General features: G+C 54.7%; 1 protein-coding gene across 1 annotated transcript; it reads left to right on the top strand.

The window, feature by feature from the left end:
- The first annotated feature begins 1,302 nt into the window (after positions 1–1,302).
- OAZ2 (ornithine decarboxylase antizyme 2) lies at positions 1,303–15,096 on the top strand. Its single transcript, XM_038747325.1, is given in 7 exon segments — positions 1,303–1,321; positions 4,660–4,756; positions 8,975–9,050; positions 9,052–9,132; positions 12,650–12,825; positions 13,544–13,629; positions 13,832–15,096. Coding segments are annotated over 7 exon segments (672 nt in total). The 3' UTR covers positions 13,969–15,096.
- Positions 15,097–16,770: the final 1,674 nt, after the last annotated feature.

The raw sequence follows: 16,770 nt of genomic DNA, 5'->3' as shown, positions 1-16,770 counted from the left end.
GATCCCGTCTATACAGCCCCTGTTGCCAGAACAAGGCCCCGTTTACTGCTCAGTGTAAACAGGTGACTGGCATCGCATTCTGCCCTGGCCCCCCCCACCCCCTCAACCCATTAAAGCATATTTCCAATTTCTGGCTTCTAAAACCAAGCTCCCACCTCTTTAGGAATCTGGCCGTCCTATCTCTACATGCCCTCTCTGAATCTAGAGCCTGTTCTCGTGGCTCCCCGAAATAGGTTCTCTTCCCAGGAAATCAGACCCATCTACATCTCACTCCCTCCAAAATCAGGCGTTCCCCCTCACCTCCAAAGCCAGATCCCTTGCTCAGAAACTAGATCTCATCACACCCTCCCTGATCCCAAAGTCAGCCTCCTTTCCTGGCCCAGAAATCACTCCCCTTTTCTCCCTCTTCTAAAATTGGGTTCCCTTTCCATCCTCTCTGAAACTACACCCCAACTCCTTATCTTCAGTTCCTAATTTCTGAGACCAGGTTCTCAAACAGCACCCTTCCCCCCACTCCCACCCCACTCTACATTTCCCCTCCCCCTTCAGATCTTTATCAACCCTAGTGCCCCCCCCCCCCCCCCCCCCCGCCGCCCACTATTCAGACTCCTCATTCCCCTTCACACCCTTAATGCAAGCCCTCATCTTCCTCTCTTGTATGTCACGTGCTGCCCCCCCTTCTTCTGTCCATTATTGTGCCATCCTTCTCCTTCCTGCCCTGGGTTATCCAGGGCTTCGTCTCGTTCCTCTCTTTGGTTCAGGGATTTTTTCTGCTCAGGCTGTTCTTTCTTACTCATCCCTATGGGCTTTTCCAAATTGGTATCCTAATCCCCTCCCTTCCCCCCCACTACCTGCCTTGTTCAGGGCCTCTTCTTTCACCCTTCATGGGATTTACCATCTCACCGTCCTCTTATTCTTCCCCTGTTTGCTTTCATTGGGCTTTGCCCATTGGTCTCTCCCTGCCTGCCAAATCTAACTCCCACACCTGATCTACCACATACCGCCTCTCCATCCTTAGTCTTAAACTTCACCTTCTCACCCAGCCCCTCGGTTTCCTCCTTGAAGGACCAGACTCATTTTCATTTCCTGTCTTTTCTCCGTAGCAAATTGTCCCCTCAGCCCCCCCAGTCCTCCTTTGTCCCCTCCTTCCCACCTCCTGCTGTTTTATTCTCCCGTCTTCAAAGTACCTCTCAGCCCATGGGCCCCCTAACTTCAGAACTTCAGTTCATCTCTTTAGGCCTTCCTTCCCAGCCCCTAGCCTTTCCTTTTCCAAGACCCCATCCCCCCCACTAAAATCTTGCAATGGTCAAGGAGAAGGGAGGTGGGTTGGTGGTGGCTGTATGTACAGTTGAGGCACTGGCATAAGAGGGCCAGGGCTAAGGCGCAGTGTCAGTCATTCATACTTACTGAGCACTTACTGTGTGCAGAGCACTGTACTGAGTGTAACAGTGGAACAGACGCATTCCCCACGTGAAACTGGCACCCCTCTCAGTGAGGTGGGAACATCCACAAAGACTGAAAATCCCATTTACAGGAGAGGGGCAGGGTGCAGGAAGTTGTTTACGATTTTCATTCGCCCCTCTGATCTCCTGGGTCTTGCATGTTTAGGGTGACGGTTTGTAGGGAGGTGGAATCAATCAATCAATCAATCGTATATATTGAGCGCTTACTGTGTGCAGAGCACTGTACTAAGCGCTTGGGAAGTACAAGTTGGCAACATATAGAGACAGTCCCTACCCAACAGTGGGCTTACAGTCTAGAAGGTGGAAGGGTGGGGGGCGGTGGTCAGAACCGTGCTGGACTCTTTAGCCAATTGATCAGGCAGAGAAATTAGCCAATCAGTGGTATTTATCGACTGCCTAGTGAGTGCAGAGCACTGTTCTGAGCATTTGGGATAGTACCACAGAAATAAGGTGTACAACGGCATAGAAGAGTGAAGTGACTTGCCCACGATCACACAGGGAAATGACTGGACTGAGTGAGCCAGGATTAGAAGTCAAGTCTCCTGACTCCCAGGGTAACCCACTAGGCCACGTGGTTTCTTCATCTGTCAAATGTTCAGCCTGATCATTTGTATCTATCCTGGCGCTTAGCACCTAATAAGAGATTTAATAAGGGCCGAACTTCGAGCCGAAGAGGGGAGTAAAGTTCAGGGTGGGTGGAGGTGCTGGGTTGATGTAACTTGGGGTATTGGGAATGAATTGAAGAAGGTCTCCTAGGGGGCTCAGGCATTGGTGGGAACAGGGCATAAGGGGAAAAGGTCAGGTGGCCTAGCCTGGTTCTGCTGTCGATCCACGTGATAGTCCCTGGGGGCAAGGTGAGGGGGAGCCGACTAGTTGTGGGGGTGGCAAGGAAGAGAGCACTCCACCTCCCTGTTCTGGCAGTACTATTTCCTGAGCTTGTCTCTGTGCCCCCTCCCTGCCACCCCCTGACCAGGGCTTCTGTCTCCCTGTCAACGTTCGGACCCGTTCAGATCCCATGGCTGGGTGAGGAGGGGCATGGGATTCTGGCTTCAATCAATCAGGTCGATTTATTGAGCGCTTTTTGTGTGCAGAGCACTGTACTAAGTACTTGGGAGCGTACAGTATAACAGACGCATTCCCTACCCACAGTGAGCTTCTTGGGCTTATGAAAAAGGGGTCAGGGCTGGTGGGCTGGCTTCCCAGGAAGGGGCCGCATAACTGCTTTGGTGTTGAGCACCAAATACCTTCCTCTCCTCTGTTGCCACAGGTGATGAGGGGAACAGGTGCAAGGACCTTTTCCTTGAGGTTTTAAGCTCAAAGAGGGCCTTCTCTCAGGATTTGAGTGGGCACAATCTGGGAAGGGCTGCTTTCTGATTTCAGGGCTGGGTAGTGTGTGGTGAGGGCCAGATGGGTTTGGAGGTTTAGGTTTTGGTTGGAAGGGCCAATGAGAGAGGATGGTCCATTAATCCATCTGAACAACAGGGCCAGGGCCTAGGGCCAGCAGAGAAAAGGATTTGGGCCTTAGGCAGCCGCAGGAGTCACAATGGGTCCTGAGTGTCTTTAGGGAATGGCTTCCTGGAAAGTGAAGTTTCCAGCTTCCAAGAAAAGGAATCTGTCTTGTCCTATTCTGGTGCTCTTTCTTTGTTGTTGGGAAGCTACTAAGATATGTGTCTGTGTGTGGGGAGGGTGGTGGGGTGGGGAGGTAGGTGGTGGGAGCTGGGAGGTTAACTGTCACTTTTCAACCTCTACCTATGTGCAACTCATGGATGGGCTTGCTTTGGGAACTGTCATATCCCCCAATTGCAGGAATGCTTCAGAAAACAGGCAGGCCTAGGGATATTATCCTCCCTTTTCTGGGAAACTCAGATAGAGCCTCGAAACTGTCCAATAGTATCAAGGGGGTTTTTCTAGTCTCCAGTTTGACCAGTTTCCATTTCTTCAAGAGAGCCGGTCTTGTACACCCGTGAAAGCTGCTTTAACTTGGTCAAGTTGGCACTGGTTAGGAGCAAGGGCACTGAAGCCTCGGTGCTCCAAAGGGGTGAACTAGAAGCTGCTGAGTCTGCTCCTATGAATTTTTCGTAGGTGGGAAGGAAGCCCGGGTAGTTCCCTGTGAATGACAGGAGAATAAAACGCCTTATATAAACTTGGATGAGAAAGGGCTTGGTTTTTTTTATTTTAAACGTAAATCCCCTGGGCCTTCAGTGTTGTCTAAACAATGAAGTAATTCCGCCCAGGGACCTGGGAATGGAGGCCAAGCAGGGATGGGTGGGAAGCTTGTATGAGGCAAACCAGTTAGCATCAAACAAGCTGCTACACTGTCCTTGAAGAGTGGAATTGGGAATTTTTTTTTATAGACCCTTCACTTTCAAGAATAATTACCCAGACACTGAACCTCCCCTGGCAACCTATTGTGACTGTGCCTTATTTAAAACAACATGGGGAAGCAGAAGGTTGAATAAAGAGCATTTCTTGATGGAGGAAAAAGAACCCCCTCAAGAAGTGGGACTTCTAATAACTGTTGGAGCGAGGGTTCTAAGAATATTTAGGGGATGTTTCTGGAGGGAGCAAAATGGGCCGCATTTCCCTGCGAAGAACTAAAGCCCCAGTTAGCTTTTTGGTTTGGGTATGTGTGAGGTGATGTCATCCACTCTCTGTCAGTCTCCACAGCACGAGTGATAGTAGGGAAGCTATTTGCGCTCCGGTTTCTGTTAGCTGGCCGGCTTCCTCCTGGGGTCGTTCTCCATCCCGAAACGGGTCCGGGCAAAAGGGAAGTCCAACGGCAACGGCCCCGGTCTCTAGCATGAACGGTGTCCTTGGCCATGGCAGGCTTTGTGCCCCGGCCCTGGGCTGGTCCAGATGGCACTTCTGACCCCGTATCTTCCCCCTGGGCCTTGGGCTGAGTAGAGTGGAGGGTGGGAGAAGCCCCTCAGATCAGCCCTCTTGGGGATGAGAGAGTGGTGGAGTGGAACATGGGGGAGGCCAGAGCAGAGATGGGTTTTTCCGGCCTTGACCCAGCTCAGGTAAGGACCGTGGTGTCGTCCCGTCCTTCCAACCCACTGGAAGCCATTGTTTCCAGTGAAAGACATTCAGAGCCCAATCGAACTCCTGTTTCTGTTCAGTGTGTTGCTGGAGAATGAATGGCTCGCTCCTAGGCACCTCCCCCTGCCCTCCCATCTCCCCCCACCCCTCCACCCAGCCCTCATTACATCCTATCGCGGGAAGAAGACAGCACATGAAATTAAAATCTTCGTGGTAGCTTATTTCAGAGGGTGTCTCCTTAGCAGCTTTTTAAAGTAAGCACCGCCAGGATGCGATATGTCACACAAATATCCCAAGGAGTGTTTCCAGGGGGATGTCCGATTGCAACTGGGAAAATAAAAGGCCACTAACAAATGAACCCGTAATCTCCCATCTCCCTTCCTTGCCGATATGCACAGCTCCAGCTGTTTCTCCCCCACCCCAACCCTCCAAAGTGCCTCCAAAACCAGGGCCCGGCTCAGCTGGGAGTTGGAGTTCAAGCTGATGAATTTAGTTTTTCTTAATCCCCTCTGATCTTTTCTACCTCAGGACTGAGCCTCTCAAATCACCCTTTCGTCGGAAGAGATTAAGCCCCTCCTGGTAGGGGTGCACAGGATGCGAGGAGGGATTGGGGAACGTTTGGATTTGTGGCCTATTGAAAGCGCAGGGCAACAGGGTATGAAGTCTCCCCAGGTCCAGATTCCCAGGAAGGGCGGTTTTAACGGGAATTCTGAATTTGCTACACGGCCTATTCTACTCAGAAGCCCTCTCCGGCCTGCCTGGACCTTGGCTGCTAACTTGAAGCTGGCCAGGAGCCCACCCGCCCTGCCAGGAGACCGTGTGAATTCCGTCCATCCGAGATAACCTCCTTTGGGGCGGCCCCTCGCTGTTTTGTTTCTGTTCTTTAACCAAGGCTTAGTAACTGTGCTCCTTCTTCCCCTTCCCACCTCTCCCACCACAGAAATGAAAATCAAAACACATTTCTGGAGGAACAGTTGGCCAGGTTCAGCTAGGAAGTAAAGACAGATCCATTATGTGACCGACGAGGAACTTAATTATTGATCAATTGTGATCCTCTAGCTCCTAGGCTTAACCGAAGCTGCAGCTGCTCCTGTAAGGAAACCAGAATTAGTTTCCAACGTGGAAGGCTGGACCCTGTTTCTGGGCCGGCTCTCTTGAGAAGTCTCTGAGGCCTGGGCAGACTTTGAGGGGGAGGAGGAAGAGTCCCATGGGTGGATCTCAACCATCCTTGGGCTGCAGCTGGAGTCTGCTGACTAAATGGTTGGTTACCATGGAGCGAGCGGCTCCTTGCGCTTATCTGAACGGGAGACGATTCAGGAAACGACCCTTGAGCAGCTAGTTCATTGATGAAGGGGCTAGTCTGATGAACGACCGATTCGAGAATTTATTCCAGGAGGATGGAGGGTTAAAAGGACCTTTCTGGATTTTCCCACCAGTCTAGCCCAGCCCAGCCACTGCCTCAGTGCCCCACGGGCCTCCTGGGGTGACCGAGTTTGCAGGAGCGTGAGCATGTGGTCAGAGAGGCTCCAGGCGACCTGGGAGGGGGCACGACGGAGTAATAATAATAATGATGGCATTTGTTAAGCGCGTACTATGTGCACAGCACTGTTCTAAGTGCTGGGGAGGATACAAGGTGATCAGGTTGTCCCCGGTGGGGCTCACAGTCTTAATCCCCCTTTTACAGATGAGGTAACTGAGGCACAGAGAAGCCAAGTGACTTGCCCAAGATCACACAGCTGACAGTTGGCATAGCTGGGATTTGAACCCATGACCTCTGGCTCCCAAGCCCGTGTTCTTTCCAATGAGCCACGCTGCTTCTCGAGTAGGTGGTTGAGTAAGCAAATGTCAGCCAGCCAGACAGCCAGTCCTAGGTCCCCGAGACCGCCCAGGCTTAGGTCCTAGGGCTCTGTCCCGGAGCCCAGCTCCAGCCGGGATTTGGGGATCCAGAGAGCTTGTTGGGAAGAGAAGAAGCTCCCTGTGCCTGTCCTCTCCCTCCTCGTAAATCCCAATTAACGGATCTGTGGCCCACCAGTTCCCAGAGGCACCTGCAGTTCAGCGTGGTGAGCAGAGGTGATCTCGGGGAGACTGTCTGGGAATAGGAGCCCCCAGTTTCCAGGAGCCTTTTATCCTGAGAGGCTCAGCCTGCCTGGGGTATCCACGAGCAGGAACCGTGGGCCCCAGAGAAGAGGAAGTGAGCCATCTGCCCGAGGGTCCTGGGATCCGTGGCTTGGGGAAAGCCCCCTTCCCCCTCCCGCTCCCCTCCAATACCTTCTGTTTTTTCCTGCTAGGGCACCCACTGTATTATCCTGCTTCTCAACACAATGGCTTCCCCTGGAAGTTGGGGGGGCGTCACAATAGTACATTGTCAGCAGAGAAAATAGCCTAGTTCTTGAAAACAATCCACAGCAAAGTGCTTTGTCATTACCCGTCTGTCCTGGGGGCTCTGCTCTGCCCAGCACGACTCTCTGCTGGGCTGGGCTGGGGCTCTCGGCAGGCAGGGATTGCCCTGGAGGCCCCAGGGCTGTGGAGGAGAGTGCCCAAAGAGCCCCAGTGAGTCCTGAGAGGGAGGAGCCGCTGCAGTGGTGGAGTTCCATCACTGGCTGAGGGTGAAGTGGCTATCTTCTTTCCACTGTCCCCAGGCGGCAAGCTGCCTTTCCTTGGGGAAAGTGACTCTGTGTGGATCATCTCAGGGCCGGGGGAAGCCACCAAGAAGGGGATTATTATAACAATACTAATTGTGCGGTTTGTGAAGTGCTTACTGGGTACCAAACACCCTACTAACCACCGAGGTCAATATCCAGGTGGAACACGGGACTCGCGGTCTGACAGGGAGGAAGAACAGGGATTGAACCCCCATTTTACAGATGAGGAAACTGAAGCGTAGAGAAATTAAGCGACTTGGCCATGGTCACAGAGCGGGCGAGTGGTGGAGCCAGGATTAGAACCCCAGGTCCGTAGTCTTCTCGCTAGGCCACAGCGCTTCTATGGGAGCAAGTTTCTAGGGTTTGCTGGGCCCCCCAGCCCAGGTCCTTGAGAGTCTGGTGGTAGGGAAGTGGGCTTGTCGTAGAAGACTACGGGGAGGCTGAGGTTGTGGCTGCCGGATGGTTCTGAGGGGTTGCCCTGAGCTGGTAAGGGGTCACTGAGCCCGGGGCCCCACTGGAAGGAGCCTGCTACTTTGGACTCTTTTATAGGGTCCCCTTTTTTATGGTATTGGTTAAGCACTTACTATGTGTCAGGCACTGTGCTAAGCATGGGTTCCATACAAGATGACCGGTTTGGACACAGTCCGTGTCCGACATGGGGCTCACAATCTAAATTCCCAGTTTACAAATGAGGTAAGGAGCACAGAGAAGTTAAGTGACACGCCTAAGGTCACACAGCAGACAAGTGACGGAACCGGAATTAGAACCCAGGTCCCTCCGATTTCCAGTCCCGTGCTCTAACCGCTAGACCACGCTGCTTCCCAAGGCCCCCCGTGAGGTTGTTTCCCTAGTTGCATGGGAGCCGAGGGCAGCCAGAGAGGCTACTTGTGTGCCCGTTTGTTTGGGTGGCGGTCACTTGGCCGTACCCCAAGTGACCGGTCCCCACCCAAGGTAACTTATCTGGGCCACGCAGTGGCTGTGGGAAGCAAGAACACGGCCCACTTGTTGCCAAGTTTTACTTTTTGGCGTGTGGTTGGGTGAGCCCAGCCGTGGAGGAAGGACTCTAGTTTTAGTCCAATGGGCAGGCCTGGGAAGGAGCTCGCCCCGGGGAAGTTTCAGCCACTGGGATTCCGATTTCCCCTGTTCTCAGCCGTGCCAAGAGGCTAGCTGGGGGACCTGGGGCAGATCGCTTGCCCTTGGCACCTAAGCCCCACCTAGGTTGGGGAGAGGGAGGAGGGAGAGAGGTTGGAAGTGCTGAGCCTGGTCTGGGGGCGTCTTTGGATTCCCACGGTAACTCTTCCATCCCTCAGGCTCAGGCAGGAACGTGGGGCCTGGCAGCCCCGCCATCCTTCTCTCCATCATCCCCCTCCCTAGCCGGGCAAGGCGTCGGATCTGATTCCTCCTTGGAGTCCCTGAGCTCTCCCGAGTGGAGCGCTCCTTATGTGCCTGTTTGTTTATCAGACTGTGCGTGCTGCTCTGTTTAGGTGTCTCCAGCCAGTCTCCCCTAGCAGCGCTTCGCTTCTCTCTGGGCCCCGCTGGGGAGGAAGGCAGGCCGCTCTCCACTCCCTGTCCCCGTCCCCAACCTCCCCACCAAGAGGAAGCAAGTGGCTCTGTCTTCTGGCAGTCAGAGCCAGAGCTAGAAGGAAGGAGATTGACCTTAGGCATGGACACAAGAGAGCATCATTTGGGTAGGGTGGATGGGGCTAGAGCCAGGGATCACCTGGGATCTGGGGATCCGTTTTTCCAGACTCAGGGTGGGGGATGTCAAGTACATTTCACAGCCCGGCTGCTGACCCTGTGACCCTCTTGTTCTCTCTCCGTTTCTTGCAGTAGTATTTTACCTTTGAGTAACTGTCCCCAGCTCCAGTGCTGCAGGCACATTGTTCCGGGGCCTCTGTGGTGCTCCTGATGCCCCTCACCCACTGTCCAAGATCCCCGGTGGGCGAGGGGCCGGCAGGGATCCTTCTCTCTCAGCTCTAATCTATCAGGTAAGCTTTGGAAGGGGGCGGGGGTCGGGTCAGGTTGGAGGGACTGAGGGTGGCTGCCCCTTCGGAATCAATCAGTCGGCCCATCGTACTAATTGAGCACTTACTATGTGCAGTGCACTGGACGAAGCTCTTGGGAGAGTACAAGATAACAGTCAGTAGACACTTTACGTACCCACGAGCTGAAAGGAACAGCACTTGGTACCGTTGGTTCGGAGAGATGCCAACCAGAGCAGTGGTTCCCTTCCTGGCCTCTTGAGCTGGGGGATGCCAACCCCTTACCGCTCTATCATCATCATCAATGATAATATTTATTGAGCACTGCACTAAGTGCTTGGGAGAGTACAATCCAGTAGAGGCTCCCTGCCCACAACGAGCGTACAGTTTACAGGGCGCCTTTGAACTCATTACGAGCCGGACAAGGTACTGTAAACTTCAGGTGGTCAGTTCCTGCCCTAGTTTTAGCAGGGCAGGGAATGATCGTTTAACACCAAACATCTGCTCTGGAGTAGGACTCTAGGGAAAACCCTTTCACAGTATAGAACAGTGCTTGGCACATAGTAAGCACCTAACAAATGCCATTATTAATATGATTGGTCGACTGAACTCACCTCCCCTCCTGAGACCCTCGCACCCTGAGGTCGAATAGTCTGAGTTCTAAGAAGCTGAAGAGGAAATAGTAAGTGAGGTATTCGTTAAGCACTTACTGTATGCAAAGCAGTGAAATAGTAATTATGGTATTTTTTAATCAATCAATCAATCAGTCGTATTTATTGAGCACTTACTGTGTGCAGAGCACTGTACCAAGCACTTGGGAAGTACAAGTTGGCAACATATAGTGACAGTTCCTACCCAACAGTGGGCTCACAGTCTAAAACAGCTTACTATGTGCCAGGCACTGTTCTCTACTGAGTGCTGTTGGCGAGTGAGAACTGTCACTTGAAAGAGATGATAAAAAATGAGAGATCAAGCCGAGATTCAGATTCTGGAAGCTGCCGCTGAAAAGAGGGCGTCACCAGGGTAGTAGTAATCATTGTGTTTTTTGTTAAGTGCTCACTGTGTGCCAAGCACTGTACTAAGTGTATGTTTGTACATATTTATTACTCTATTTATTTTACTTGTACATATTTATTCTATTTTGTTTTGTTAATATGTTTTGTTGTCTCTCTCCCCCTTCTAGACTGTGAGCCCGCTGTTGGGTAGGGACCATCTCTATATGTTGCCAGCTTGTACTTCCCAAGCACTTAGTACAGTGCTGTGCACACAGTAAGCACTCAATAAATACGATTGATTGATTGATTAACAAATACCATCATCATTATTATTATTATTTATAAGCACACAAATGTGATTTAGTGATTGGATGAATGAACTAATCATGGTATGTGTTAAGCACTTACTATGTGTCAAGTGCTGGGGTAGATACAAGTTAATCAGGTCAGAAACAGTCCCCGTCCCACACAGTGCTCTGCACACAGTAAGCGCTCAATAAATACGATTGAATGAATGAATGAATGAAAGTGTAGAAAGACCCCAGAATGGTCTGTGACCTGTCCCAGGCTGCCCGGCAGACAGGCAGACAGGGAGGGACTGACTCGGGGCTGTACCGGTCACCGATTCCCTGGGTGACGCCTTCCACCCTCTTTCCGGGGGCTTTGGGAGCCCTAAGGCGCAGTGAGTTCTGAGGAGCTGCCCGGCAGCATCGGGGCGGTCTCCTCTTCGGGGAGCGGGGAGGGAGTCCAGAAAGGAGCTGCCCTCCATCCCTCTTGGGAGGTGGGGAAGAGCCCAGGCCCAGAGTGGGCTGGAGCACCCTTGCCACCCCCCAAGGCGGTGATGGGCACCAGGAGCCCGGCTCTCTGGCTGGGTAAGGAGGGGGATGCCGCTGGCCGGGGTCGAGCCTCTAAAAACGGGGCAGTCTTGGCTCCCTTAAAACCTTTCCTGGGGCTGGGCTTCTCATCATCATCAATCGTATTTATTGAGCGCTTACTGTGTGCAGGGCACTGTACTAAGCGCTTGGGAAGTACAAGTTGGCAACATATAGAGACAGTCCCCACCCAACAGCGGGCTCACAGTCTAAAGCAGCAGCTTCTCCTGCTGTTGTTTGACTCGCCTGCCCTGAAGAGGTTTTCTCTGCCCTGTGCCCAGGGCTCCCAGGCTGGCCAGCCTAATAATAATAATAATGGCATTTGTTAAGCGCTTACTATGTGCCAAGCACTGTTCTAAGCACTGGGGGGGGCGGGGATACAAGGTAATCAGGTTGTCCCACGTGGGGCTCAATCCCCATTTTACAGATGAGGGAACTGAGGCCCAGAGAAGTGAAGTGACTGGCCCAAAGTCACACAGCAGACAAGCGGTGGAGCCAGGATTAGAACCCCTGGCCTCTGACTCCTAAGCCCGGACTGGATGAACCATTGTGGGGAGTGGGAGCGTGGGGCTCTTGGTCTTGGCCCACCCACCTTCCGGCCCTAAAACCAAAGGGGAGCTTGTTCCAGGGGCCTCCGCACCGGGGGGCTCAGACCCCCGCCCCGGCTGACCCACAGAGGCTTCCGTGGAGCGGGCTGAGCCGTCGGGGAGCCCGAGGAGTTATCGCTATTGTAATTATTCTTGTTCTTACTGTGGTGTTTATTCAGTATTTGCTCTGCGCTTAGCCCTGGGGTAAATTCAGAAACTAGCTCAGCCGCGGTCTCTGTCCCACACAGGACTTAAGGTCTAAGAGGGAGGGAGCGAAAGTATCATCCCCATTTTACAGAGGAGGAAACGGAGGCCCAGAGAGATGAAGTGACTTGGCAAAGGTCACACAGCAGGCCGGCGGAAGAACTGGGATTAAAAGCTGAGCCTCCTGACTCCCAGCCCCGTGCTCTGCTCGTTTGGAAATCCGTTCTTGGATCCAGAAGCCTGTGGGTTGATGGAGTTCTGTAGACTTCAACCAGGGGTTAGCTCTCTGGGGACCGAGTTGGGGGGCTCCGGGGAAGGAGTGGGGGAACCCAGCCTTTGGCCACCTCCTCCGCTGTCAGCGGCCTCCCGGGCTTCAGCCTCCTTGGGGAGTCTCTAGGAGTCAGTACGGAGATTCCGAGGCTAAGGGCTAACAGCACGGGGGTGAAGGGGGTGGTGTTTGCGCTGGAGAGACCAGTGTGGACCCCTCCTTGTGTCTGGCATTGTACTGTCCCAGCGCTTAGTACAGTGCTCTGCACACCGTAAGTGCTCAACAGATGGGACTGAATGGATGAATGGCAATTTGTTCTGTTAGGTCTTTTAATGTGACACGCACGCATGCGCACCCCCCCCCCCCCCCGGTTTCTCTTGGGTTTCACCTTCCCCTGCTCCTCGCTCCTCCCGCTCCTTTTTCGAGAGGGAATTGATTGGCTGAGTTCGGGGACTGGGGACCCCACGGCTCCTTGGGCCGCGGGACGATCTCCCCGTTGCCAGGGCCCCGGCCGAGGTGGTCTCCCGGGACAGCGGAGCCCGTGGGGGCTCGGAGCCAGAGCGCTCACGCTGGCCCCCGGCCCCGCCTTCTCCTCAGGACGAGAAGCTCACTGTGACCCAGGACCTCCCAGTGCACGATGGGAAGCCCCACATCGTCCACTTCCGCTACGAGGTCACCGAGGTGAAGGTCTCCTCCTGGGACGCGGTCCTCTCCGGCCACAGCCTGTTCGTGGAAATCCCCGATGGGTCGTTGGCTGACGGGAGCAAAGAAGGGTAAGGGGGACCCTGACCGACCGACTTGTGGCGACTGGGGTTGTTGGGCCCTGCCCCCGCCCAAGCCCCGCCTTGGTGCCGAAGCATCCGAGGAGGCCGACCTAGCCTGTGCCCCTAAGCCTTCCTGCTCTGAAACTCCCATTTCATAACGGGTTATTTTTAGCCAGTTGGGTGGTTCTGGTGCAGGTTATAATCACTGCAGATCATTATGACATTAACCGAATCCGTGCTGGATAATCCCCCGCTTCTCTCCGCTCCCTCCTGGGGCCACTCGGTGCCCCCCAGGATCGCTCCAGACCACGGTGGCAGCTGAGATTTCAACGTGGGTTGAGCCAGAATGGGCAAGGGCCGGAACTCCCCAAGAGGGACCTCGGGTTTGGCGCTGCCTAGGCGGCCAGCCGCAGCCACGGTCCCGGGGGTTGGCCTTCTCCGCGGGCTCCGTCCCCCAGCCCGGGACAGAGGGCCGGTGATTGCAGAGACACAGCCAGATCCCAGGCCCTTTATAAGGGCTCTGGTGGCTGGATGTTCCTCTTTTGGCCCAGGCCTGGGTCTTGCGGCGTGTTCAGATGTAAAGGGAAGTTGGGGCCCGGGGCCCCAAACCGACATCCCCCCGGGAATCGAGACGAGTTCCTGCTCTCTCGGGCGCCGCGCCCCGGGAGCCGACGTCCGGCCGGAGCTGAGCAGTCCTCTGTACCCCTGCTCCTACCCCTCCCCACAGATTGCTGGCACTGCTGGAGTTCGCTGAAGAGAAAATGAAAGTGAATTATGTCTTCATCTGCTTCAGGAAATGCCGCGAGGATAGAGGTGAGGAGTGGGGCTGGGTGGGTGGGCTGAGCCCTGGACGTCGGAGCCCCGCCCAGATGGCACGGCGCTGCAGTTGCCCCTTTCTAGGTTTTCTCTTGGGTGGAGCCGGGGGGGACATCGAGGCAGCGCAGCTCGGCTCTGCCCTAATGCCCCCGTTCCCCCTTGCGCTCCTCCCCCGCCGCCCGCGGCGCCGGTTTTGCAGCTCCCCTCCTGAAGACCTTCAGCTTCTTGGGCTTTGAGATTGTGCGTCCGGGCCACCCTTGCGTCCCCTCGCGTCCAGATGTGATGTTCATGGTGTACACCCTGGACCAGGACGGCGGCGACTCCGAGGACGACTAGCCGGCATGGAGGACGCCATTTGGGCCGCGAGCCGCAGCCGGAGAGGCAAGGAGGGACGGGTGGCCCTAGGACGGAGGGAGCTCTGGGCCGCCGGGGGACGGACGCTGTGGGGCTCGGGGTGAGGGGGGGGGGCTGCTGTGTTCTTGGAGTTGTTGACTCGTTGAAATGTGTTTTCCATAAAGAACAGTATAAACATATATTCCCATGTAATCACCAATAGTAAATGAAGATGTTTATGAACTGGCATTAGAAGCTTTTTAAACTGCGCTGTGTGGTGTACTCTAGCGTAGAGGGAGGGGCTGCCCGGGCCCTCCAGAGGCCCAGGGGAAGCCCCGGCCGGCTGTTCCATTTTCCCACCCGTTGGGCTTTCTTTCTTTCTTTCTTTCCTGCCTCCCTCCCTCCCTTTCTTTCTCGTTTTAAAACTCGTGTACGTTTCTTTCCCCTCCACCTGTCACCCGGAGGCTCCTCCCCCTTCCTCTCGTCCGAGTTGGTTTTTGATGACACTCCCCCTGGGTCCCTTCGCGGCACTTAGCCTCCTTGGACACGGTTGACCCTTCTTTACAGCTTAGTGCTATTCTGGCTTTTGGTTAAGCAGGCTTAGTCTGTTCGATGTTACCACTGCAGTCGATAAAGGGGCATTCACGTTCACCTTCTCCCCCGCCCCGGGGGGCTTGGCGTCGGACCGTCCGCCTGTCGGTCGGTCGGTCGGTCCCCCTCGGCTCCGCTGCCGGCCCCGCTCTTGGGAGCGAATCCAGGGCCTTGAAGCCTCCTCCTGGAGCTGGAGAGCCAAGGGGTTGGGGGTGAGGGGCGTCCCCTCGGAAGTCGCTCTTCTGGGCCGGACGCCACCCCGCCCTTCTGCCAGGGCGGATCAGCTGCCGCTCGAGGCCGATTCCCCTCTCCACCGTGCTCAGAGTAGAGGCTGTCTGAGGCGTTCCCCCCCTCCCGTGACAGTGAGAGCACCTGGGGGTTCTCCTGGTGCCCTCCTCCTTTGGCTTATCGAACAGCTTGTTCTTTCGGGGGGCTGGTGAGGGTGGGGAGCAGGGAAGCTGGACCTGGGCTGGTTTTCTGGGGGCGGGTGGCAGAGGCAGTGTGTTGTGTTACTGTGTCAATAAACTGGTTTAAAACTGGCTGGTCTCTCCCTCCTTCCCTGTCTGTGTGCGCTGCTGCTGGGCGCGGGGGAGGCGGTTTGCCCCAACAGCCAGTCTCTCTGGGCTCTGCCCAGGGAGGAACGGCCCATTCGGAGGAGCGGATCGGTTCCGGGCCGAAGTGGAGGCGGGTTACTGTGAGGCAGAGCTCAGGCCGGAGGCTCCTTGAGGTCTGAGAGCTCACGTTGCCACGGGCCCATTCTGCTCTGCTTCACAGAAAGGAGCGCTGGGAGGGATCAAGCATGAGGCTAGGAACTGGCGCTGATCTTTATTCCTCCCCTCCCGGCTCCGGGGCACGCTTCCTGACGGTACCCGAGGCGCTTCCGCGGAAGCCGGCCCCCGGGCGGAGTGGGCTGAGTGCTGGTGTTAGGGCCAGGGGCCTGGAGAGAGGTGGGCAGGATGGCACGCTTACCTGGGTGAGCCTTCAGCCAGTCGGGCAGGGCCCACTCTGTCTGTCTGTTACCCTCATAGGACTGGGAGGCCGAATGAGGCAACAGGAGCAAAAGTTGCAGTAGAGAATTACAAATCTGAGGTCTATAGTATCCAAGCCCCCCTGTTCTCCCAGCAGACTTGGGCATTAGCAGCGTGGCTCAATGGAAAGACCACGGGCTTGGGAGTCAGAAGTCATGAGTTCAAATCCCAGCTCTGCCACTTGTCAGCTGTGTGACTTTGGGCGAGTCACAACTTCTCTGGGCCTAAGTTCCCTCATCTGTAAAATGGGGTTGAAGACTGCGAGCCCCCCCCGTGGGGGGCCTGATCACCTTGTATCCTCCCCAGTGCTTACAACAGTGCTTTGCACATAGTAAGCACTTAGCAAATATCATTATTATTGTTAGCCTTTTCACACCTAGAGATTTGGAGGTGGGTGAGAGAAAAGGGAAGGATCATGTCAAACCAGGGGCCTAGGCTGGGAGCTGACTCTTTTTTCCCCCGCTAAAGTTCCTTTTCTCACCTAGGGGTTTGGAGGTGGGTGAGAGAAAAGGGAAGGATCATGTCAAACCAGGGGCCTAGGCTGGGAGCTGACTCTTTTTTCCCCGCTAAAGTTCCTTTTCACACCTAGAGGTTTGGAGGTGGGTGAGAGAAAAGGGAAGGATCATGTCAAACCAGGGGCCTAGGCTGGGAGCTGACTCTTTTTTCCCCGCTAAAGTTCCTTTTCACACCTAGAGGTTTGGAGGTGGGTGAGAGAAAAGGGAAGGATCATGTCAAACCAGGGGCCTAGGCTGGGAGCTGACTTTTTTTCCGCTAAAATTCCTTTTCATACCTAGAGGTTTGGAGGTGGGTGAGAGAAAAGGGAAGGATCATGTCAAACCAGGGGCCTAGGCTGGGAGCTGACTCTTTTTTCCCCCCGCTAAAGTTCCTTTTCACACCTAGAGGTTTGGAGGTGGGTGAGAGAAAAGGGAAGGATCATGTCAAACCAGGGGCCTAGGCTGGGAGCTGACTTTTTTCCGCTAAAGTTCCTTTTCATACCTAGAGGTTTGGAGGTGGGTGAGAGAAAAGGGAAGGATCATGTCAAACCAGGGGCCTAGGCTGGGAGCTGACTCTTTTTTCCCCCCGCTAAAGTTCCTTTTCACACCTAGAGGTTTGGAGGTGGGTGAGAGAAAAGGGAAGGATCATGTCAAACCAGGGGCCCAGGCTGGGAGCTGACTCTTTTTTCCGC

This window comes from Tachyglossus aculeatus, chromosome 5 (assembly GCF_015852505.1).
Source record: "Tachyglossus aculeatus isolate mTacAcu1 chromosome 5, mTacAcu1.pri, whole genome shotgun sequence".
In the NCBI taxonomy this organism is placed as follows: domain Eukaryota; kingdom Metazoa; phylum Chordata; class Mammalia; order Monotremata; family Tachyglossidae; genus Tachyglossus; species Tachyglossus aculeatus.
Note: the sequence above shows the minus strand (reverse complement) of the source record. Positions and strands in the feature narration are given on the sequence as shown.